Below are 22,676 nucleotides of genomic sequence, written 5' to 3' on the forward strand. Positions count from 1 at the left end.
GCAGCACCTGCGTCGAGCACCAGTGGGAGCTTGTTCGGAAATACAAGTCTGAAACCTGCTGAGCAGAAACCCTCTCTGTTTGGCGCAACCTCTTCTGGCACATCTACACCCACTGGAGGAGCCGGCAGTTTTCCAGGAGGTGGAAGCTCACAGCCTACTTCAGGCGGCGGTTTGTTTGGTGGTGGTGGTGGCAGTTCACAACCTGCTTCAAGCAGTGGACTGTTTGGCGGTGGTGCCAGCAAGCCAGCGCAAACGGGTTCTCTCTTCGGAAACACCAGCTCGATGCCGGCTTCTAGCGCTACAAATACTCCACCCACGACCACGACAGGTGCATTTCCATCTGGAGGACTGTTCGGCAACAAGGATGATAAGACACTCGCCGCTGGCACCCCAACCTCCCAACCCAGTAGTCTATTCGGTGGTGGAGCGAAGTCAAGTACGACTAGCTCACTTTTTGGGGCTACCAAGACAACCACACCTACCACAGGAGCTGCTACGGCTGCTACACCCGCAAAACCGTTTTTCGCTATGAACTCGACTACTCCGGCGGGTGCCCCACCGACAGAGGCAGCGAAGCCAGTTGCCGGTGGTCTCTTCGGCGGTGGTACTGCCGCAGCAACCTCAGCAGACAAGACACAGAGCAAGCCAACTGCTAGCAGTCTTTTTGGCGGTGCTGCGACGCAGCCTACTGCGCCCACAGGCAAATCGAGTACTGAAACCCCGGGCCAAGCCTTTGGGAAAAACAAAGCCGTTGAGAGTAGTACCCCTTCGGGAGGGCTGTTAGGCAGTGCCAAGCCCGCAGCACCTGCCTCGTCGTTGTTCGGCGCCAAACCAGTTGAATCCGGTGCGGCAAAGCCAGTAAGCAGTCTCTTCGGAGGAGCCAGTAGCAGTACTCCCGCAACCACGGCACCTGCCACTTCATCGGCGTTTCCCAGTCTGGGCGGCTCATCGTCTATCCCGGCCACGACCGCAGCATCTGCGCCTGCGCCTGCGCCTGCTAGCTCACTGTTTGGCGGCATGAACAAGCCGGCTACAACCACCGCTACCTCGGCGCCGGCCAAGCCAGGAAGCAGTCTGTTCGGTTCCGCAACCACCTCCGCCGCCACTCCAGCCACTACAACGACCACTTCAGAGGCATCAAAGCCTACAAGCTCACTGTTCGGTGCTCCATCTACTGCAGCGTCGGGCGCGGCTGCTACTACCACCCCAGCAACTAGCTCTATACTCGGTGGCGCGAAGCCAGCTGAATCGTCCGCGACACAGAATACCCCCGGCGCAGGCGCAGGCGCAAATTTGGGCGCATCCACTACCGGACCGACATCACAGCTCGCGCGTCTGAAGAACAAGACTATGGACGAAATCATCACACGATGGGCCACTGATTTGTCAAAATACCAAAAGGACTTCAAAGATCAAGCAGCTCAAGTTGCGGCCTGGGATCGCCTGCTTGTTGAGAACGGCGAGAAGATTCAAAATCTCTACCTGAAGACTTTTGAGGCTGAAAAGGCCAGCCATGAGGTTGAGCGCCATCTAGTCACTGTCGAGAGCCAGCAGGAAGAACTAGAAGCTTGGCTGGACAAGTACGAGCAAGACGTGGACCAAATGTTTGCTCGGGACATAGGACGAAACGAACAACTGGCCGGCCCCGACCAGGAGCGTGAGAAGACGTACAAGCTGGCCGAAAAGCTGACCGATCGTTTGGACGAGATGGGCCGGGATTTAACCAAGATGATCAAGGAGATAAATGACATTTCTGGCACATTGAGCAAGGGCAACAAACCTGATGATCCGGTACGTTCTACACCAATCGCGCCTGCACCAACCTATTTTGCTGACATAACATCACAGTTGAGCCAGATCGTCCGCGTTCTCAACGGACATCTCACCCAACTTCAATGGATCGATAGCAACGCCGCGCAACTGCAGGCCAAGGTCAATGCAGCGCAGAAGGCGAGTAGCGCGGTGGGAAACCAGTATGGAGGTCCGGAGAATGGAGCGGCCGAGAGCTTCTATCGCTCCTACATGGGGGGACGTAGATAAATGGCGGTACGTGAAGCTGTGGAGATTAATCTAGATGATGAATTTGACCGGAGTCTTCATGCGGAAGAAACCGCAGGTTGCATGTTGGATGGACCAGTCAGTTAGTGCGGTACTGTACATATAAAAGGAAACCCGCGAGGCAAACCGGATAATAAGATGGCATTATGATACACGAAATAAGTCCTGCGGCTTGGACGGCACGAACCCCGTCAGTGGAGTCAGATACGTACGATGGTTACTCATGTATGTACTCATGAAACGCTTGGATTTTCAGTGGACCTGTGTTTAGAATTTAGAATGTGGGCTACGATCTATGTTAGGTATGCTCCTGTCATATGGGGAATGTCCGCCTTTTATATGCTGGCGGGCGATCTCAACCGACCAGAACCGATCAGCATCCTTTCTCTTTCTGGATAGACATCGCATAGGACGTTATACTATCGTTGCTTGCTTGTTTGCGATGGAGGTGCGTGGACTTCTGATCAAGTCGTACAGAAGCCACAGCCACAGCTGACCTCACGAATCAAGTAAATAGAGGCGTCATGACAAAGACCACGGACAAGAGCGCTGTCTAATTTTTCCTTGTTCAAAGCATGGACTGATTTATTATGTACACTAAAGAGGGTAACAGGCCAACTACACTTGGTATAGGCGAAAATGTCCCGCAGTTATTTCTGCGTCCGCCACGCACCAGTCCTACAATATGCCTGTACCCGTATCATCAATGTTCTAGTTGTGCTCACCTCCTTGCTCCTTCGTCAACTCGTCACTGCGGGAGAAAACTTGTCAGCCTGTTTCTTTCAATTGTGTATGTGCATCATTTCTCTGAATTCTTCCTCTCCAAATGAAGGAAACATCCGTAGCTTCTGCGGGACAAAACACTCACATGTGGTCGCTCAGCTGTTTCAGGTGGGCTTGCTGCTCGCCGAGCTTCTTCTTCAGCTCCAAGAGCTTCTCCTTCTCGCGCAACTTGATGGCGTAGTCCTCATTGGCCTTTTCGCGGCGCTGGAAGGCGTCACTGTTGTTTGCACGTAGAGGTTAGCCATGTTACCCCCCTTCTCTTACTTTGAACGAATTTGTTTGTTTCTTTGCTTGCCCGGGAGTACAAAAGCTGGATTGGATAGTTCCTACCCTTGACCACCAGTCTTGGGAGGCGCACCGGTGTCGCCGGCAGAGCTGACACGGGCTGTGACTGAGAATGCTCGGCTGGTCACTGGAACAGCGGTGCCGCGGAGAGCGACCTTCGTGAGAGCCTGTCGGTACATCTTGGGTGGTTTGGTGGATTGTCGGTTGGTTGCTTGACAGAGCTGCAAATGGGTGTTGGTATTAGCTTGATGACGGAGTTATCAAGTTCGGTTGTGTGGAGTGAATTGGAGGTGGGACAGTAGCTAGGTATTTACCTTGGTTAAGATGGGGAAGTTCAATTGACCGTTGGTCATATTAATGAGGCACAATTGCAGGGAGAGGCAAAGCGACTTTGTCATTGGATCAGAGCTCGAGTGGAGTCGGCGAATGACGGAGTTCCAAGTAAGGCCGGGTTGTGGAACGAGATCAGACCATTTGACGGCTACGGACGGGGCGGCGCGGCCTCCTTACCAGCTGACACTTTTGTGGACTTCGGATGGACTTCGGGATGGGGCGGTTGCATCCTCACTTGGGCTTTTCGAATAGTTCCGAAATGATGTAGCAGTATCATCACCCGACAGGAGCTTGAAAGATGAGCATTGTGACCATCTGACCAGAAGAATGGGGTGACTCTGATGAGATTGAAATGAGTTGATTTCCTACAGCTCACTGGGCATCTGCTTGAATTGATAGCCTCCGTATCAACTGGTATAGCCACTGGCCACGCTCATCTCTGACCCCTCAAAAGAAGTGAGGTATCTTATCCACCATTCATATCGTACTTGTACCTCCTCCGTTCTGATGCCATCAGTACGTTGTATTTGTCAAGTCTCTGAAATTTTATTTAAATTAGGCGTAATCGTTGGCTGTGATTATGTAGGTAATAGAATTGCCGGGCCATTAGTTGTTTGTGGCAAAGAATTATCTTGCCAAATGATACTATTAGCAATTATTCAAGTATCATTTCTTCCTGTACAACACAATGGCGTTGTCAGAATCCCATGTTATAATACTCGGATGGTTACCGAACAACAGCATGGCTTCCGAAATACTAGTGTTGGCAGTCTCGGCTTTGGGGCTGCAGCCGGGATTTTCTTGGCGATGCAACTGCAGTCCATGGCATGGATGTCTAGTAGGGCAGCCCCAGATTCATTCATTCTTGTAGCCTGGTGACGTTATGGGCCTCTCGCGATATCTCGGTGTCCAGCAATGGACCACTTCATTGGAGTGGTCAGCCGGCTCTGCAGTGGGGAAGAAATTTGATGGTGCTCGCTGCAGTTGTTGACGTAGGCGGTGCAGACTCTTCCTATATCATGCCAAATGCCCTGACGTGATCAGACATCTGAGATATTGAGTGGATTGGTCCATGCGTTTGAGGCTTGATTGATTAGCTCAATTTCAAGAGCTATGAGCAATTTTGGTCCGTGTGTTTTAAGACGATCAATTGGACGGCGAGATTGTTGGCCACGAGGATGGGATGGCAGATTGGAAGGCAGACTTATCAGAGCTTGACGCCAGAAAGCTAACTGTCCTGTCCATCCTGTTGCCTATACCCGAGATCGAACGGTTGAAGGCATCAAGGCTACGGCGACAAGAAAAACAGGCAGGATTTTCCAGAGCGACAAGTCTTGGAGAAGATGCAGCATGAGCGGCAAGCTGCCGCATAAGTGAGATGATGGGATGCTAAAACACCTCAATCAAAGGACAAACAGGTACTTCGCACATCGTACCAACAGCAGAACAATGAACAGTGGACCTTCTTTTTCTGGAATTGAAGGTCGTTGCTTTACAGGTGCAGAAGGAACCACAATCAGTGTCATCACGTTGTGCAGACAAGAAGGACGAACATACGGAAAGCAAACGGCAAGAAATCAATTGATTGAGACAGGGAACGTGAAAATCTAGGTAATTGGAAACAGTTCGTTCGGCACGTTGACTCATTTATGTTGAGAGCTTATGAGGCTGGTAACTGACGTCCAAGGTTCATCGTACTTGCCTTCCCCCTTCGATGTTCCAATGACCCATTGATTGATTGCTGGCACCCACTACCGGGCCCCCGACTAGTCTTGTCTACCCTGGAGCCCCCGGCCTACACTGTAACCAGATTGCCCGAGGCAGCGTACGAGGAGGTTCTGCAGTCTGCCAGGCCACCACTGTCTCTCTCACCTTGGCCTCCTTTGGCCAACAAAACCAACCCAATCCCAATTTCGACACAGCCCTCTCAAAATCTTTGCCTTCCCATAATCCCCAAACTCCATTTCGAGATCCCTTTCTTTTTGCGCTTCTTCTGAAGAACCGTTCATCCAAGAAATTCACTCTTTCACAACAACCAAAGAACCGAAAAGTAAGTTTTACATGCCCCCGACCCGGCCCTTTAACGTGTCATCTCCTGTCTCCCCGTTGCCCATCGTCTCCCTGTGCGTCTGTCCCTGCTGCACCTGGTGACATCCCAACCCTGAATCCCCCTCCGCAACCTCTTTCGTCATCGCGAGCCCGCATCACGACCGCTTCACCGACGACACCAAAAACCATCACCAGGCTATATACAAAGCACCCGCACCTTCACTTGCCTGTTGCGACAGGCTGCCCTGGTTCGCATCCCTATCCTCCCACGCGTTCAGCAGCTTCAGCGGTAGGCGCAAACCCCACCACGATGCGGGGAGGCTTTCCCGTTGCCATTCATCACCTCCCATTGACCTTGACGCGCCTTCGACACCTGTGAAGGCAGAATCCGACAAACATCTAAGGCCTCCCTGGAGATCCCACTTTATTTGTTGACATCAGCATTTGTCGCATCTGGGCTGCAAACTCGCAACTTCCACCTCACACTTTCTCATTTATCCCTAGCACCACTTCAGCTACCTACATGACACCGCACACAATCTCGTCTTCTTTGACGACGACACTTGATTGCAACGAGGCTAACATCAATCTTTGACACTGTAGTCCTGATTCTATCGAATCCCACATCGCCAAAATGGGTCACGAAGATGCTGTGTATCTTGCCAAGCTCGCCGAGCAGGCTGAGCGCTACGAGGGTATGTTGTGACGAAACCTACAGACTCATGCTTGCACTGCTTTGAAGCGCAACCTCGCTGATCTGGAACAGAGATGGTCGAGAACATGAAGATCGTCGCCTCTGAGGACCGTGACCTGACGGTCGAGGAGCGCAATCTTCTCTCGGTTGCCTACAAGAACGTCATTGGTGCCCGCCGTGCATCTTGGAGAATCGTCACCTCTATCGAACAGAAGGAGGAGTCCAAGGGCAACTCCTCGCAGGTCGGCCTAATCAAGGAGTACAGACAAAAGATCGAGGCCGAGCTTGCCAAGATCTGCGACGATATTCTCGAGGTTCTGGACCAGCACCTGATCCCCTCCGCTAAGTCTGGCGAGTCCAAGGTCTTCTACCACAAGATGAAGGGCGACTACCACCGATACCTCGCCGAATTCGCCATTGGTGACCGCCGAAAGGAGTCCGCCGACAAGTCGCTCGAGGCCTACAAGGCGGCTACCGAGGTTGCTCAGACCGAGCTGCCTCCTACCCACCCCATCCGCCTGGGTCTCGCGCTGAACTTCTCTGTCTTCTACTACGAGATCCTGAACGCCCCCGACCAGGCTTGCCATCTTGCGAAGCAGGCTTTCGATGATGCGATTGCTGGTAAGTGCTGGGAATGATGAAAGTGGTCGTGGAATTGCGAGTGTCTTACAAATTGTTACAGAACTTGATACCCTAAGCGAGGAGAGCTACAAGGACTCGACTCTGATCATGCAGCTTCTCCGAGACAACTTGGTACGTACCCGTGCTCTTGATACATAACATGGGCCACTCTAACATCGAGATACAGACCCTCTGGACCTCATCCGAGGCCGAGCCTGCCGCCGAGTCCGCTGCTGCTCCTGCCCAGGAGGCCGAGAAGGCTGCCGAGGCGCCTGCAGAGGAGACCAAGGCCGCCGAGTAAATCTGACTTACCCCTCAACCCGATGATATCTAAAGGAGACAAGACGGAGAGCGCGGACTTTGGGCGGACATTGGTGTCTATGGAGTGTGGATTGAGAACCCGTCTCATTTGAGATTCTGCATGATTTTTCCGTGGCAAATACACCGACAAGACTTTTGGGAGGATTTTTCTCTCTTCCTACGGGCAGAAGAGCTAAAGCACAGCTTTTGGAGGCAATTCCGTGCAGAATGCTTTGCCTTTTAGACTCTAATGCAATCCCGTCTGGACAAAATAAACAAACCCTTGCTTTTCTATAAGAAATACAGAAAGTGAAGCGTGAACGACATGATGTGATGCGGCCGCGCAACCATGACCTCGGCCTCCTGTAGTGAAAGGGTTGACTTGCTTCGTTGAAATGTCCCCAACAGGAAGTAAATTTCTAGGTCGAGTCCAGCAGTAGGATACCTATAACTTTTGTCAGATTACTCTGGACTGAGGACACTATATAAGCCGAAGTCTTCGTGTCAAAGTATGTCCACTTGGGTAATGCAAGACGTCTAATATCACGATGTCACTACACAAGTCAAATGATTACAGGCTCTCAGACTCCTGATACTCCGAGGATACTGTCTTCATGTCAAGCCAACGAAACAATCACTGAACATATCATCCTCCGGGCTCCCCTTTCCGTTTGCGCCTCGACTCATAATAATGTACATATATCCAGCGCAACCCGCGGCCTCTGCCCTCTTCCGGATACCCCTAATGCTCTGGCCCTGCTGCTTGCGAGGCAGTGGGTACTCGGGCCTGCATTGCGAACTCATCATCTTTTTAAGCCCCCATTCGGCATGTCCTCTCTCCTTGTCATGCAGCTCCTACGACCTCCCCGCCGTCGCATTGATGCCCGCCGACCCACCAATCGAAATCCCGAAGTTGAACTTCCAGCTCCATCCGCCTGTCTTGCCCTCGGCGCTGCCGCGTTGCACCACCTTCTCACCCGAGTTGCTATTGCTACTCTGGACTTGTTGCCCAGTCCCCTCTGCATCCTCGTCGTCTTCTACCTCCTCAAACAACACCTTGAGCCAGAGACTGCACCCCGCGCACTCGACCATCAACTCGCCTTCTTCACCCACCTCATCCAGGTCCATCTCCCGGAAGCAGAACCCCCGTGGGTTGCCGCACCGGCAGGACCAGTAGTAGACGCCGCGTTTACCATCCCAGGACAGATCGTCCAGGTCGACGGTCTCCACGCCGGTTTGGAAGGAGTGGCACTGGGTACGGGTAGTAGTCTTACCATTACGCGTACTACTAGAGGTGGTAGTGGTGCGAGTCCGAGTCTGCAGGGACCGCGTGTATTCGCGGCGCTGCTTGGAGTCGCTGAGAACGGTATATGCGTGGGTGATTTGGTCCACAGTGTAGTGGGTTGCCGTTTTTGAGTTGGCGGTGCCCTCGGATTGCGATTTGGCTTGCTGGTTTTTGTCCGGGTGGTGCTTGAGCAGGGCGGCGCGGTATGCTTGCTTTACTGCTTTGGTCTGAGTGGGTGGGTCCTGGCCTTCAAGGCTCTTCGGGGTGAGCGAGAGGATTTCGTAGAGCGTGGGCTCTACGCTAGAATTTGAGGCTGGCATATTTGGCTTTGCCGGTGATGGTGATGGTTTGCCCAATGTTGTGGTGGGGGAGGGGTGTGTAAGTGAGAGTGACGCATGCATGAGGGAAGAATCTTGGAAATCTTGGATATTGCTTGGAGTTTAAGCCAGGGTCACGTGAGCTGTATGAAGCTGTTCAGGGTCTAAAAAGTTGCTGGTTTCTGACCCGTGTCTACTAATTGATTGCAAGTAAATCGCAAAGATGGAAATCTCTGGAAAAGGTAGGGTAGGTGAGTGACGTGGAAAAAAATGCCATCATTGTGTCCACTCACCATTTGCCCAAGTAGTTTCATCGGAACCACCATTGCATTTTTAGTCACCAACGTCCAATGGCCCAGGATTGCTGGGAAGAGTTCATGATTCTCCCGTCTTGTGAAATTGGTACAGTATTTATACACCCAATTTTGTACAGTTGTTCTTGGCTTGGTATCGTACCATGTCAACCCGAGGATCTCAAACCCCCTACCTGGGGTACTTGGTCCATTTGCTTTTGCCCGTCTGTTCCCTGGTTAGAAGATCGACATGGCAAAGATCAGGTTATAACTTACTTTTCGCCATTCTCTGACCAATCTGGGCATACCCAGCATGGCTGTTCTTCTCTTCTCCATCCTGGCACTAAGTTAGCACAACCCTTTATAATGTACAACTTCCCAGCCCAGTGTCGTCGAACTACAGCCAGCATGGCCTGCAAAAGGGCAACATACTTGACAGAAAGCATTCTCTCGTGCAAGTGACCCTTGACACGTTCTCCCACACCAGTACCCTTCACCCTCAAGCCCTCTTCGACTCTCTTTCGTATGCGCTCCTCGGTACCCTTGTTTGTAAAGGGCAGCAGCTCCTCCACACCCTCCTCTCGTGCCAGCTTGACCAGCTCTGCCTGCCGGCGCAATGAGAACTCAGGGTCGTGCCATTTGCCTGTGATGGGGTGCTTGTGTGGGAGGAAAGGATTCGGTGTCGCGCCGTCCTTGATCGTGTTCGTCCTCGTTGACGCCGGGAGGATCTGATTGGGCGGATACTTGGCGAAGAAGCGCTGCAAACGGGGGTGCATTTGCTTCGCTAGCTCGACATATCGGTTTGTAGTCGCCATGTTATAAATGGTTGGGTTGAGAGTCAACTGTTGTCTGCCCAAAGCTTTCACTCTCCTCGAAGCTCCAATGTCAGAAATTTGGCAGTTGCGGCAACTCGCTTGAGGGTGCCCCCGCTTGGCAGCTTGAGTGGTAGTTGTGCTGAGACTGGGGTCCGCTAAACCTTCCGATTGGTTCCAATCTAGACGTTCCACTGCAAACAATACCCATCTACTGTGAATGTCAGGATCACGGCTCCCTAAACTCTCAGCCTTCCAGATGCCTCACGACGTCTCTACTACTTTCGCTATACGAGGCTAGCTCAACCTCGACAGCACGCATCGTCTCACCCCCGTGGAATATCTACTCAAGTGAATATATGTTATACAAAGCAGCCTCTACTTTAGTACTCTATCTGCCCGGGTTACTAAATATCTGCGCGGACCTCAGTCGCAAACCTAACTCCTGACCTCGACCCATCGACTTTATTAACCGACACAATGAGCAGTACCAACGGCGGCAGGAAGGTGCCACTCGATATCGAGGAAGTACTTCGACAAAAAAAGGCCGCAGATGCCGCAGCCGCTAAACCGCGATTCATTCCCAAAGCCGAACGAGAGCGCCTTGCAAAGGAGGCCGAACTGAAGGAACAACAGAAACTGAAGGAGAAGGAGAAACCGCAAGCGGTGGCAGCGCGGAGTGCTGGAGGCAACAGCAATACGGCGAACAATGGACCGAGCAGGGGGTATAACATTGAAGGCGGCAACGGCCGGTACACTCGAGACGACAGGCAATCCGCTGTCCCTACAGGTCCGAAAGCCATGCGATCACAAGGCAGGTATGACCGCCAAGGCCCTGGAAACAACGATAGGCAGGCTAGAGAGGGGAGGTTCAAGGAAAAGGACAAAGACAAGAGTAAGGACGACAAAAAGCGGGCAGCACCAGAAGACGCCGAAGCAGCACTGATACGGGCCCGTTACATGGGTCCTGAGATGAATCAATCCACATTCTCGGCTCAAAAGAAGAGAAAACGGACGACGGAAAAGAAGTTCAACTTCGAATGGGACCTTAACGAGGATACCAGTCAGGATCACGATCCTATCTACGCCCAGCAGTTGGAACCCACCTTCCGCCAAGGTGGTTTCGATGACAGCGTCACATATGAAAACCTCAAAAAGCAGGCCCGTTTGATCGCCGAGTCAGATCCTGAGCATGGCGCGGAACGAGCCCGAGAGCTCATGGAAATGGCCGAGAAGGCAAAGGAAAGGGCAAATCGCAAAGGCCTTGGAAAGCACTGGTCAGAAAAGACCCTCGACGAGATGAAAGAAAGAGACTGGCGTATCTTCAAAGAGGACTTCGGTATCGCCACGAAAGGAGGTTATATTCCGAATCCCATGCGAAACTGGCAAGAGTCAGGATTACCTCATCGGTTGCTCGATATTGTCGCAAATGTTGGGTACGACGAGCCCAGTGCTATTCAGCGAGCAGCCATCCCAATAGCCCTCCAGGCCCGTGATCTCATTGGTGTTGCCGTCACCGGATCTGGAAAAACGGCCGCGTTCTTGTTACCCCTTTTAGTGTACATCTCAGAACTGCCGCCTCTGAACGAGTTCACGAAGAATGATGGTCCGTATGCTCTTATTATGGCTCCTACTCGAGAACTGGTACAACAGATCGAAACCGAAGCTCGAAAGTTCGCCACGCCACTTGGCTTTACCGTCGTCAGTATTGTTGGTGGTCACGCTCTTGAGGAACAGGCATATGCGCTTCGAAATGGCGCGGAGATTATTGTTGCAACTCCCGGTCGTCTGGTCGACTGTATTGAGCGCCGTCTTGTGGTTCTTTCTCAGTGTTGTTACATGATCATGGACGAGGCAGATCGTATGATCGACATGGGTTTCGAAGAGTCTGTAAACAAGATTCTGGATGCACTGCCCGTCACAAATGAAAAACCAGATACAGAAGAGGCTGAGAACGGACAACTTATGTCACGCCATCTTGGTGGAAAGGATCGATATCGTCAGACCATGATGTACACGGCCACCATGCCGCCAGCTGTCGAGAAGATAGCCAGGAAATACCTGCGACGCCCGGCCACTGTCACGATCGGTAATGCGGGAGAGGCAGTTGACACGGTCGAGCAACGCGTTGAGATGGTCTCCGGAGAGGACAAAAAGAAGAAGCGTCTCTGCGAAATTCTTCAAAATGGCGGCTTCGCACCTCCCATCATCGTCTTCGTCAACATCAAGCGCAATTGTGACGCTGTTGCGCGCGAGATTAAACATATGGGCTTCAGCGCTGTCACTTTGCACGGTTCCAAAACCCAAGAGCAGCGTGAGCAGGCACTTGCGTCGGTTCGTTCGGGAGCCACAGAAGTCCTCGTGGCCACCGATCTGGCAGGACGAGGTATCGACGTGCCGGACGTCAGTCTGGTCGTCAACTTCAACATGGCGTCTTCCATCGAGTCTTACACCCACAGAATCGGACGAACGGGTCGTGCTGGCAAGAGCGGTGTCGCGATTACGTTCTTAGGCAACGAGGACACGGATGTTATGTATGACTTGAAGCAGATGCTCAGTAAGAGCAGTATCAGTAAAGTACCTGAGGAACTTAGGCGGCACGAAGCGGCTCAGTCGAAACCTACGAGAGGTGGTGGTAGGGGTAAGATTGAAGAGGGCGGTAAAAGCAGCAGTTGGAACTAGGATTATACCATTAGAGTGAACTGGATTGAATGCCAGATGCGAATGATGATGATGATGCCCTCACCGTACTACTTTATGATTAGGTACGCAATGGGTTTCCCTCGCTGAAAACGCTAATGCAGCCCTTTCCTAGTGTTCACAATCGTCTCGACAATTGGATGAATGCCAAATCCCATGATCCTCTCGGCTTTTCTGTGAAATACTATCATCCATCGTGGCATACAATTCGTCACTACGGCCCACCGCCAGAGACGCTTTTTTCGTTTCTTCCTGGTTTAAGTGGGCAAAGCTCCTTTGCAAGGAAGCTATGTCTGTACATCTGAGGAACTATGTGATAGTCCTATATAGACGCAGTCAGTAGTTTTCTTATAGCTATATCATGGTCTCTGGTACAATCCGCCTGCGGCTGGGAAAGCTATCGTCACTTCTAGCATGAATTTTTCTCATTTTTTGGATTCGCGTGCCAACTATTCCACATCATTGAGCTGTCATGATCCCGGATGATATCCTCCTGAGACCCTAACTGCCATCAAATATACAAATTGTGACGCTCGTCTTGAGTCAAGAGTATCCTTGTTTAGAACTTGGCCCAGCTACATGAAGAGGGTCTGCGTACTATGCTAACCTTGACAAGGTTACTACTTTATTTGCCCAAACCCAGACATATCGTGACATGTATTGTGAAATACGAAACCCGCTTCTAGACACAATGTCAAGTCCCATTTGTGACTGCCAGGACACCTTCCAAGCTTCCACAGTTTGATAACAAGGGCGGGTTCAACGCCTAATCATACTTGACATTCGGTGGATGGGAGCTGAGTTATGTCATCTTCTCACAATGGGAATTTGTCGCGTCTCATTAAAGAAATGCTCAGCACAAACAAGCACACGGAAAGTACGGCTGGCTTCCCTGCTGGTGGTATACAACTACTTCGTCTGTGGTAGAATGAGGGAGTTGAACTTGGATTTCAAAGGTTAGTCGGTCAGCCAGCCAGTCAAACCGCAGATCCTATATAAGTACACCGCGCTACCATAGCATATACCAAAGTGAGCCAAGTAAAGTGTGTTACTTGCAGTAAAGCTATGCAAATGTTGGGTTATGGTACCGGGAAAGCAAAAGTACACTGTGGCTATCCCGCTTGAATATCCATAGAACGATCCGTTGTAGCATCCTGGATTATACCAGCCCGTATTCGGCTACTCCTTCTCCGTGTTTTGGTGACATATTTTGATTTTCCTCTATAGAACCGCTAACTACGATACATGTTCTCCTAGGCATGTTTACCAGCCGCTGAAACACCCCCGAGTAGAGATCACTCAATGGCACGGCCTTCAGGATTCCTTGATCTTGAGCCATGACCGATTCCCCGTGCCCTCTGCGGTTCTTTTATCCTCAAACTATAGCCCGTGGAAATGTAGCATGCGCTTATGTCGTTTGAATTGGTGTTCAATGATTCGTTCAGGACACAGTTGGCTCCAAGGTCACACCACTATTCATTAGTTAGAAATGCTGGAAACAAAAAGGAGTTATGATGAACTTACGCAGTGATCGTGGCCCATCCGATGAGACGCCAATGCTTCTCGATACGTCGACTTAGCGCAATCTTCTCCCCAAGATTTGTGCAGGCAGGGCTCGTAAGAATCAATTTTGCGGCATCCTGCTTGATAGCAGCGACCTTGGCACCGGTAGAAGTGGAACCAATGTTGACCATCAGAATCTCGTTCTTGGTCAGCTTAGCAACCTTGGCTTGCTTGCCATCTGCGGTTCGGACACCGAGCAGTCTCTTGAGGAGGTAGAAGTTGACCTCAATCTCGCTGTAGATAGAGGGGAGGCGACCCTTGAGACCCAACACGAAACCGACCAAACGATCGGCTCTGCAGAGAGTAGGGTCGATGCGAGTACCGACACCAATCAGGCCACCGGGTACGGCGTACTTGAGGTCGTTGAATTCCGAGTTGAGCGATACGATACGACTGACAATAGGCTTGCATTGGAGGTTGCCCTTGTCATCACGCGTGACGATCCCAGGCCGGATCTCGATCTCGTCGCCCAACCTCAAGACTCCGTGCAGAATACTGCCACCAGCAACACCGCCCTTCAGCTCATCGATCTCAGCACCAGGCTTGTTAACATCAAAGGACCGAATCACCATCATGTGCGGCTCAATTGTGAAGTCTCGGGGGGGTATCGGAATGGTGTTCACAATAGCGTCGTTGACGGCGTCGATGTTGAACTTCAGTTGGGCCGAGATGGGGATGATGGGCGATTTGGAGGCGGGGGTTCCTCTTACGAACTTGAGAATGGACTGGTAGTGTTGTTGGGCAGCCTCTTCCCGCATTAAATCGACCTTGTTCTGCAGAATAATGATCTTGTCGAGCTTCATGATCTCGATAGCGGCCAAATGCTCCGATGTTTGAGGCTGGGGTACGGTTTCGTTGCCAGCAATCAGGAGAAGGGCAGCGTCCATCACTGCCGCACCAGACAACATAGTGCTCATGAGAATGTCGTGACCGGGGCAATCGACGAAGGAGACGTGTCGCAGCAGACGGTACTTGCCACTGCACCCTTCGCGCTCGCATGGCGGGTCCACCTCCTTCTCACTCTTGTAGCTTCTGTAGCAGCCGGGCCGCGGGCACTCTTCATTATCACACTTGTATATTTTTGCGTTGGCGTATCCAAGCTTGATGGTGATGTTGCGGATGAGTTCGTTCTTGAAACGGACGGTTTGCACACCCGAGATGGCCTTCACCACCGTCGATTTTCCGTGAGCGACGTGGCCGATGGTGCCGATGTTGATTGTCGCCTGTCTCGCAATGATTTCAGGGGTGGTCGGCGACAGTGTCTTTACGTCGAGGTCCTTCGGATCGGTCTGTGGGGGGAGTTCAGGTCGCTGGACGGGAGGAGCGACGAGGGGCTTCTTCATGGCCGACTTAAGCGGCTTCTGCTCCTGCTCTTCAACCTCTTCATCGAGAGACTCGTTTTCGGACTCCGAGCCGGACTCGGGCAGGTCATTGCCAAACTTATCGCCGTTGGCAGCCATGATGGGTGGTTGTTGAAGTGGATGTGGGGTTGTTTGCTTCTTGCTTTCGAGATTTTTTTAGGATGGTTGATTGTTGTGGGCAGTTGATTCGTGCAGGAACCGAAGTGTTCAGCAGATATTTGCAATTATCCCTGATCACTTTTTTGGAGGTCGGGTTCGTCGTGGTTATTCAAATCCTCTACAAGCCGCTGCGATCGCGAATATTTTCAATTTTGCCCTGTGAATGGCAGTCTGAGGCGATGACTCGACGGAGCTGCTGCACCCCTCCTTGCGCCGTCCGGCCGGCCCGCCAACCCAAGGCATCAGCTGGCAGGGATGATTATTGATAAGATAAGCTCAGTGCTATGTACAGCTAAGCCTTGGGGAACGAGGGGCATTACCCCACCATCATTTCAGTGCCATGTCCTTGTGGAACTAATAAGGGTCAAATTTGATGATATCAACGCCAGCTGCAGCTGAACCCCAGGATTTTCTGTGGGAGTTACAATATGCTGTGTTGATTTATTCTCTATCAATTATGATATTTGTTTAATGAACTTGACGCATACATGTGGGTATTCATACCGCTTCATGTGATTCACCATGTCCCTGACTTGAAGCTGGACCCCATATGGCACTCAATCTCTTAACTATTACTGCATTCCGTTATCTGCGAAGAGTCACTGTTCGCTTGGCCGAGAAAGCTTGCTGCTGAGAAACCAAGTAGATGAGGGATAGTCCTATGATACAGGAGCTATAGCTGAGGTTCTCTGTCGTAATATCGAAGGTATGTCTAGCAGGCGACACAGTCGCTCCTTTCCCCCAACACTTAAGTATATGCTGCTCTAAAGATTTTGGCTGGAGGCATCTCCTATAGATACTCCTCAGCCCTTTGTCGCCTAGTTCTTTCTGTCCTATTGAAACGTGTCAAAGCCGCAAACTTTGACACAACGGCCAGCAAGGTCGCATCCTCTCTTGCTTACTCTGGGCCTGCACCAGAAAGCTCTGGACCACAAAAGTAACGGTAGCCAAGTCATCGTCTGCTTCTCTTATATGTTGACCAGGCACCAGTTCACTCAACAGCAGAGAAAACCTGCGTTCTGTCGAGACCGATCTAGAAAAGCTATGACGAATCGGCGCACTTCCAAGGTCACTTTGGGAGACGATACTGGGTACTCTGGTATCAAAATGCTAGTTTATTCATTGTCGACCTGAGAAGTAACCAGGAGACTTATGACACCACAATGACCAGTTGCAGCTCAAGTTGGCAGTTGTGGAATTCCTAGGGTCTCGCACCCAGTCTGTGCGGACAGCAGAATCCCCCATTGCGATTCTAGGGATACTTAACTATCTTTAAACAACTGGGTTGCCTGGCTTCTTGTATTCATCCTCATAAAAATGGTTACTGACTGTTGTGGAAAGGCCAAGGCTGCCTAGTCCTTCATTCAAATCATTAATATGTAGAAGACTTCATATTACCCAACTTGCTGCAGTCCATACGCGAGGCCACTCTCCTTTGCAGGTATTTTGAATAGAAACTCATGGTGGTAGTTCTCAACCTCAGCTTGAGACGTGACCGGATCTGAGCCACTCGATAATTCTAAAATCATAAACATTACTGATCCTCGTCGTTGAATAGGGGTTGGAATAGTACCTTGTGCCGGGAAGGCTAGATTTTCGCTTATTGCAAACAAGCTAGAGTCGTACGCTGTGGAGGTGATTTCTCAATTCTTTGAATTTCTTTACATAGTACGTGATATAAGCATTGGGTTCTACGGGAATCTGTATATTTTCACCGAGACCCAGCCAAGATCACTGAAATAAGTTGACGAACTGATCATTCAATGTCAAGATTATGGATAATGAATGAGTCATATTGACCAGACGGTGATATATCCTCTGCATTTGCCCTATTTACCTAGACCAATATATCGTTCGTTATTGCCATCAGCTTCATCATGGCCAACTATGTTCACATATGCCTAAATATGGAAGACGCCAGATTAGACACGGTAGAACACGCCAGCATCGCATCTTCAGAGCCTGCTGGCTGCATGAGAACTAGTGATGCATTCAAGTAGTGCACCAGGTACCTAATTAGAACCATTCTGGGGTATTTTCCGGCGATGCATTTGTAATTGACTGGTCTACTTGCCGGGTTGCGTCACGTTCTGACTGTGTCCAGAGTTGGACTGCATAACTAGTCAGTCTGGCCACTCGGCCGCATTCGAAGCGTGTAGCTCTGCAAGAAATAGATATTCCTGAATCTAGCCCGATCTTAATTCTGGACAGGGCGTCACCTATGGCAGTTTTGGCCTTCGGGCATGAGGCTGATAGTTGCAATATTGCCGAGCACAGGGTACAGCGTCGGTAGCAGCCTTGATATGTCCTAGGACTTAAGGGAAGAAGCCACATTGTGATACACTTGGGCGCTTTATGGCTAACAACCTGACCTCGGTTACGAATAAGGGACATGGACTTCCTGACGACTCATCTCGGCTGCTCTTCTTCTATTGCTTCCAGCTGGAGATCCGGTGGCCGGCCAAATTCTGGACTCGCGTTCCCCGAGTAGCCGATGAAGCAAGGGACAGGCTAACGTCCGCATCAAGTCTGTATCGCTAGTTTCTACACTTACGCGGTTTGCATATAACGGCGGGGGTTTTGGTCGGTTTTGCCACTCGATAGGGAATGTAGAGTAGCACTCAAAGGTGGCGCCATGGGTTATATATATCTAGGCGTGATGTCCTGTGTCGTGGAATCTCTCGGCACGATGGCCCAGTACATAGGATTCGGGAGTTGCAGTAGCAGCATCGTGTGCTGTTTGCACTTAAAGGGCTTCTGGACGCACTAGACCTCCCGCAGGGTTGGCCAAGGCGGGTTAAATGCACCACACCAGGCAAGCTGCGAATTGTTCCTTGGTGCAAGTAGCAGAACTCCGTGGGCTAAAAATAATCTCCAAAAACAAGGCTGGATGAGACGATGGGCTAAATTCGGTGACACGGACCAAGTGACCAACTCTGGCGTCTGCCGAGATGTCCACGATGGTATGCAGCAAGCAGATTTCCAGATTCTCGGCGGCAGATTTCCAAGATGTGGCCCAAGGATCCTCCGTCCATGTCAGGTCAGTGCGGACGGGAGCCCGATTGGATCCGCTTGCGACCTTTTTCAATGTTATCCCGTCCCACCCCTCTTTCGATTGCTTGTGCTCTTCGCTTGCTCCACCAAGACTTTACCGAGTCACGTTTCTCAAATTGATGACCAAAATTAGCAATAATGGCTTGCAAGTCGACCACCGCCTGAGGTTTCTCTCACGGACGAGGGTTTCCCTTCTGGAAGAGGTGGAAAGAGGAGACCGGGCGCTTTCACGTCGTCACTGTGACAGCCGTGGTACTGACTTCAGCTGGGCGCGTAGGTGAGATTTTGGGGATGAAAATCGAACCATGTTCTTCCCGTGAGGGGATACAGCTATGCACTTGGCGAGCAGATTTTCCTCTCAACCGCTCGACGACGGGCAATAGGACAAGAAATTGAGGAGCTGCCATACTGTGTAAGCTGGCAAGTGGTAGGTAAGCTTACCGCCCACCTCAGAGCCCATGCAACCTGATCCTTGTCGTCACGTCTGCCCTCGCTTATGATTGGCAGATGATTTCAAGATGCATGGGTGGCTCGAAAACACTCTGCCTATCACCGCTTGGAGATCATCTACTATGGTACAGGCCACATGTGCAGGGGCAAGGGCTCAAGCAAGAGTACGCAGGCAAGACGTCTGCTTCTCGCAGGCGAACGGGGTAATTTTGGCATCCCGAGTACATCCAACCGCCGCCATGGCTGCAGTCCCTGGGCCGTTGGCTGCAAAGACCAGGGTGTCAATGCCAAAGAAAGAAAGGCAATCAATATGTTATGTGCGAGTGCACTCTTGGCTGGTAAGGCCAAGCTGGGTGGGTGGTATTCTCTACTATTCCCCTCTGTACCGTTGCATGTCGCTTTCAATGGTAACTCTCCTCTTGCCTAATAATACCCAGCCTCTCTCGTATCTCTCTCGCATCTCACAGGCTGGGTCTTCGTCATCCACAATCCTCTCGTTCCTGTCGATTTTCTGTGAAGCTTTTGCGTCAGTTCTGTGACACCGTTGACGTACAGGATCGCAACATCGTCTGAGCCGAGATATTGCGACTCGAACAAAACTCTGGACCCAAGAAGCCCGGCGCCATCCCGTCACCTGGCGGGCGTTTATTTTCACGTAACGCCCACTTGAGATTGGAGCTTTTCGGTGCCGTCCTATCACAGAGTTGGACATCAGGACACGCACAACCCCGGTCACTGGTGAGCAATCCTATTGCCTCTTGCAGGTGGTCCTCCACTGACGGCTCCATGCAGCGGCCTCTTAAACAAGATCGAATGAGGTTGTAGTGCTCTTGGATCGGCGCCTACTCAAAACCTCCACCACCCCCAGCTACTCGACCTTTGGAAATCTTGCCTTCCCTTTGGTAGCTGGTCTCTCCAATATTATTCTCATATCGCTGCATTGCTCCTTTGAACTGCTTACATATTGGCTCTCTCATTGAAGCCTTATATACATAGCCTGGCTGTCCATACCGAACAGAACACAGCAGACTTGTTTCCTTCTCACGTTCCGTTACCAGACATCACATCACAATGAGTCCTTTGGACGAGAGGAGGCGACCCTCTGCGCTGAACCTCACGCCGTCTCGGTCCTCATCTGCCGGGTCTACATCAACCAGTTCATCCCTCAAGCCGCCACGGACACCGAGGTTCGCCGAGGCAACGACAGTGTACTCGCCCGTTGAGGGAAGAGGGCCATTCGCAGACGAGAGATCAGAGATGGCTCACTCCCAGCCAGCAGACGTTGGTTTTGGTTACATCGGCAATAATGAAGGATCCAACCGGGAATCAGTCAACATGCCCATGACGCCGAAGTCGCCGCTGAAGAGCGCAATGAGAGTACCCGGCACGCCAGCGAGAAAGTTCGAAAACCCGATGAGTCCCACATTCAGAGAGGAGGACATCCTGGACAAGAGAGAAAAGGCGACGGAGAAGGAGCAGGAGAAAGATTTGGTAAGTTTCTAGAAATACCAAATCGGCCAACGGACTCTACTGACCCAACTCAACTCCATAGACAACCAAGATGAGAGTGCGAATGGCCAAGTTTGCGCTCCGAGGTATCAACTTCAGCTGCAGTTTGATCATTTTGGCTATGCTGTCATCCTCTTTCGCCATCTTCAACGCTACCAGGTCTCTACCCGCGATGAACGGTCTTCCACCATGGGCCGAGAACACCAATGCCTGGCCCCAGAAGGTGGTTTTGGCCGCTGCTTGCGTCTCTCTGTCCATCTGCGTTCTCGTATTCATAGGTTACTGCCGGGGTGGACATCACCGAGCTGAGAAAGTTGGTGTCTACTACACCCTGTTCGCCGTCGGCTGGTTCATCTTCAGCATGGCCATGTGGGCAGTCGCTGCGGGTATCATGCAAAACACTAGAAACAACAGCGGCAATAAGGACATGTGGGGATGGGCTTGTGTGCAAAACCACCGAGCTGAGCTCTTCCAGGACAAGGTCGACTACGCCCTCGTTTGCAGACTTCAGGTGAGTCAGAAACGCCAGAACATAATTTGCGAATCGAACTAACGTGGTTCAGAATTGGTCCTTGATCTGCATCATCATTGAAATCGTGGTCGAGGTCATCAGCATCACTCTTTACAGCATCGTCTTCTACCGCTACTACACCAAGCGGCGCCTGACCAAGTCCATGGACATGCGCGACCGCGCCCGTTCCGATCTTTACCTCGCTCAGCTCCGCACTCAGTCGGCACCCAACACCCCTGGATTCGGCCCCAAGTCGCCCGCCTTCTCGCAGTACGCCCTGTCTCCCCGATTCCCACCATCCGCCTACAAGTCACTATCGGACATCAAGGAGGCCGAGGCGCCAAGCTTCACTCCCGGTGCCCCGATCGCGGAGCCACCGTCAGCATTCACGAGCTCGTCGCCCAAGTCGCCAGACAAGCCATTCAGCTTGCAGGCACCGCCAAAGAAGGCACCCAGCGCCACGCCCAAGCTGGGACCTGCTGCTTTCACGACACCAGATACGCCTACTGCGCCAACACCCGACTTCAGCATCAACCAGCACGGCCCCGTCGCACCGGGTGAGCAGCAATATGCCGCTGTGCCCATCCCGGGGGCGTACGCCGATGCGGCTGTGAAAGGTCCCGGGGCAGATCAGACGAGTTTCGGGGCGGCGAGGTGATTGGGTTTAGGGGCACATGACCAGAGATTCATGATGATTTAGACGATATATTTTCCTTTGTTCAGCTGAGCTGATGGAATGGGATGGTGGCAGCGGTGAAAGTGTCTATACTAACTACGAGCTTTCCATGGCTTACATACGGGCGTTGGGGGGTCAAATCCAAATACCAGAACTCTCTCAGGACAAGGAGGAAACTTGATTTTCACAAATTTTATGGGAGCAATTGGTAACCTTCTATATCAATGTAATTTGTACAATTTCTCAAAAATATATCGGGGTTTCCGTAACATGCGATTGGTTTGTTGTTTCAAGGTTGGCTTTGTGTTCATGACGGCAATGACAACTCCAAATCCATCTACAAGTTTACTCCAGCCCATTTTTCTTGATGCGGATCTACTCTGAACTGGCACACTTGCCGTGCGGTAGGTGTGGCGAAGGTCTATTTACATCTTTTGACGGAAGAATGAATTAAAGTTGTCACAGAGACACATGGGTAACAATCCAGTCGTACAACTGAGGAATGCACAATGCTCCTGTTCCGCGGACGGCATTTGGCTTGGGGCTATGCCATTCTTGCTCGTACAACTTTCAAGACACAACTGGGGGTTGGCTCATCGGAGAGACTGACAGCCAAACAAGAACATCCCAGGGTAATGCCCTTTGACCGGCCCCATCTGCGGGAGGAAGGAAGGACAGAAGGCTCTCATGGCCCCGAACGGAAGGGATTGATGCCGTGGTCTCTTGCCTGGCCGGATGAACTACTGCTGGCAGTAATCATGGATCTGTCGATTTTACTTTTGAGGCAAGGCTCGAATGAGGTCGAACGAGGGCCCGCTATAGGAGACCAGCATCGGAGGCATGAGGTTCTTCCGCACCTTCTG

The 22,676-nt window shown here is 51.4% G+C and overlaps 9 protein-coding genes across 9 annotated transcripts; 5 read left to right on the forward strand and 4 right to left on the reverse strand.

The window, feature by feature from the left end:
- Positions 1-1,350: 1,350 nt before the first annotated feature.
- BCR38DRAFT_346627 (Nsp1-like C-terminal region-domain-containing protein) lies at positions 1,351-2,040 on the forward strand (the record flags this gene model as incomplete). Its single annotated transcript, XM_040856265.1, has 2 exons — positions 1,351-1,791; positions 1,849-2,040. The coding sequence occupies 2 exons, from the start codon at positions 1,351-1,353 to the stop codon at positions 2,038-2,040; spliced, it is 633 nt and encodes a 210-aa protein (XP_040714164.1).
- A 565-nt stretch (positions 2,041-2,605) lies between these two features.
- BCR38DRAFT_438200 (mitochondrial ATPase inhibitor, IATP-domain-containing protein) lies at positions 2,606-3,433 on the reverse strand. The gene is made up of 3 exons (XM_040860569.1): positions 3,172-3,433; positions 2,927-3,058; positions 2,606-2,809 (listed from the first exon to the last, which is right to left on the reverse strand). Exons 1-3 carry the CDS (start codon positions 3,303-3,305, stop codon positions 2,770-2,772), a joined length of 306 nt encoding a protein of 101 aa, XP_040714165.1. The 5' UTR covers positions 3,306-3,433; the 3' UTR covers positions 2,606-2,769.
- A 2,664-nt stretch (positions 3,434-6,097) lies between these two features.
- BCR38DRAFT_237854 (putative 14-3-3 family protein ArtA) lies at positions 6,098-7,444 on the forward strand. The gene is made up of 4 exons (XM_040854364.1): positions 6,098-6,203; positions 6,275-6,823; positions 6,885-6,955; positions 7,011-7,444. The coding sequence occupies exons 1-4, from the start codon at positions 6,143-6,145 to the stop codon at positions 7,122-7,124; spliced, it is 795 nt and encodes a 264-aa protein (XP_040714166.1). The 5' UTR covers positions 6,098-6,142; the 3' UTR covers positions 7,125-7,444.
- A 534-nt stretch (positions 7,445-7,978) lies between these two features.
- Positions 7,979-8,728, reverse strand: BCR38DRAFT_347075 (uncharacterized protein; the record flags this gene model as incomplete). Its single annotated transcript, XM_040856310.1, has 1 exon — positions 7,979-8,728. The coding sequence occupies one exon, from the start codon at positions 8,726-8,728 to the stop codon at positions 7,979-7,981; it is 750 nt and encodes a 249-aa protein (XP_040714167.1).
- Positions 8,729-9,208: 480 nt separating this feature from the next.
- Positions 9,209-9,833, reverse strand: BCR38DRAFT_346817 (uncharacterized protein; the record flags this gene model as incomplete). The annotated part of the gene is made up of 3 exons (XM_040856278.1): positions 9,209-9,244; positions 9,295-9,355; positions 9,451-9,833. The coding sequence occupies 3 exons, from the start codon at positions 9,831-9,833 to the stop codon at positions 9,209-9,211; spliced, it is 480 nt and encodes a 159-aa protein (XP_040714168.1).
- Positions 9,834-9,990: 157 nt separating this feature from the next.
- Positions 9,991-13,457, forward strand: BCR38DRAFT_467021 (Pre-mRNA-splicing ATP-dependent RNA helicase PRP28; the record flags this gene model as incomplete). The annotated part of the gene is made up of 2 exons (XM_040862734.1): positions 9,991-12,471; positions 13,378-13,457. Exons 1-2 carry the CDS (start codon positions 10,311-10,313, stop codon positions 13,455-13,457), a joined length of 2,241 nt encoding a protein of 746 aa, XP_040714169.1. The 5' UTR covers positions 9,991-10,310.
- Positions 13,458-13,725: 268 nt separating this feature from the next.
- On the reverse strand, positions 13,726-15,775 carry BCR38DRAFT_438206 (elongation factor Tu GTP binding domain-containing protein). Its single transcript, XM_040860570.1, has 2 exons — positions 14,055-15,775; positions 13,726-14,002 (listed from the first exon to the last, which is right to left on the reverse strand). The coding sequence occupies exons 1-2, from the start codon at positions 15,551-15,553 to the stop codon at positions 13,972-13,974; spliced, it is 1,530 nt and encodes a 509-aa protein (XP_040714170.1). The 5' UTR covers positions 15,554-15,775; the 3' UTR covers positions 13,726-13,971.
- Positions 15,776-18,564: 2,789 nt separating this feature from the next.
- BCR38DRAFT_410763 (uncharacterized protein) lies at positions 18,565-19,634 on the forward strand (the record flags this gene model as incomplete). Its single annotated transcript, XM_040858504.1, has 4 exons — positions 18,565-18,653; positions 18,801-18,940; positions 19,249-19,455; positions 19,555-19,634. The coding sequence occupies 4 exons, from the start codon at positions 18,565-18,567 to the stop codon at positions 19,632-19,634; spliced, it is 516 nt and encodes a 171-aa protein (XP_040714171.1).
- Positions 19,635-20,188: 554 nt separating this feature from the next.
- Positions 20,189-21,795, forward strand: BCR38DRAFT_346309 (uncharacterized protein; the record flags this gene model as incomplete). Its single annotated transcript, XM_040856250.1, has 3 exons — positions 20,189-20,608; positions 20,670-21,137; positions 21,190-21,795. 3 exons carry the CDS (start codon positions 20,189-20,191, stop codon positions 21,793-21,795), a joined length of 1,494 nt encoding a protein of 497 aa, XP_040714172.1.
- Between the last annotated feature and the right edge of the window lie 881 nt (positions 21,796-22,676).

Source organism: Pseudomassariella vexata (genome assembly GCF_002105095.1).
Source record: "Pseudomassariella vexata strain CBS 129021 chromosome Unknown BCR38scaffold_9, whole genome shotgun sequence".
Lineage (NCBI taxonomy): Eukaryota > Fungi > Ascomycota > Sordariomycetes > Amphisphaeriales > Pseudomassariaceae > Pseudomassariella > Pseudomassariella vexata.

What these genes read in the sequence shown, in the direction of transcription:
- BCR38DRAFT_438200 (XM_040860569.1), bottom strand. Translation starts at nt 3,305, where the DNA reads ATGTACCGACAGGCTCTCACGAAGGTCGCTCTCCGCGGCACCGCTGTT. An exon ending in CCCAAGACTGGTGGTCAAGG is followed by an intron (nt 3,059 to 3,171) that starts GTAGGAACTATC and finishes TGCAAACAACAG; the next exon opens with TGACGCCTTCCAGCGCCGCG. An exon ending in AAACAGCTGAGCGACCACAT is followed by an intron (nt 2,810 to 2,926) that starts GTGAGTGTTTTG and finishes TTTCTCCCGCAG; the next exon opens with TGACGAGTTGACGAAGGAGC.
- BCR38DRAFT_237854 (XM_040854364.1), top strand. Translation starts at nt 6,143, where the DNA reads ATGGGTCACGAAGATGCTGTGTATCTTGCCAAGCTCGCCGAGCAGGCT. An exon ending in TTTCGATGATGCGATTGCTG is followed by an intron (nt 6,824 to 6,884) that starts GTAAGTGCTGGG and finishes AAATTGTTACAG; the next exon opens with AACTTGATACCCTAAGCGAG. An exon ending in AGCTTCTCCGAGACAACTTG is followed by an intron (nt 6,956 to 7,010) that starts GTACGTACCCGT and finishes ATCGAGATACAG; the next exon opens with ACCCTCTGGACCTCATCCGA.
- BCR38DRAFT_438206 (XM_040860570.1), bottom strand. Translation starts at nt 15,553, where the DNA reads ATGGCTGCCAACGGCGATAAGTTTGGCAATGACCTGCCCGAGTCCGGC. An exon ending in GGATGGGCCACGATCACTGC is followed by an intron (nt 14,003 to 14,054) that starts GTAAGTTCATCA and finishes ACTAATGAATAG; the next exon opens with TGGTGTGACCTTGGAGCCAA.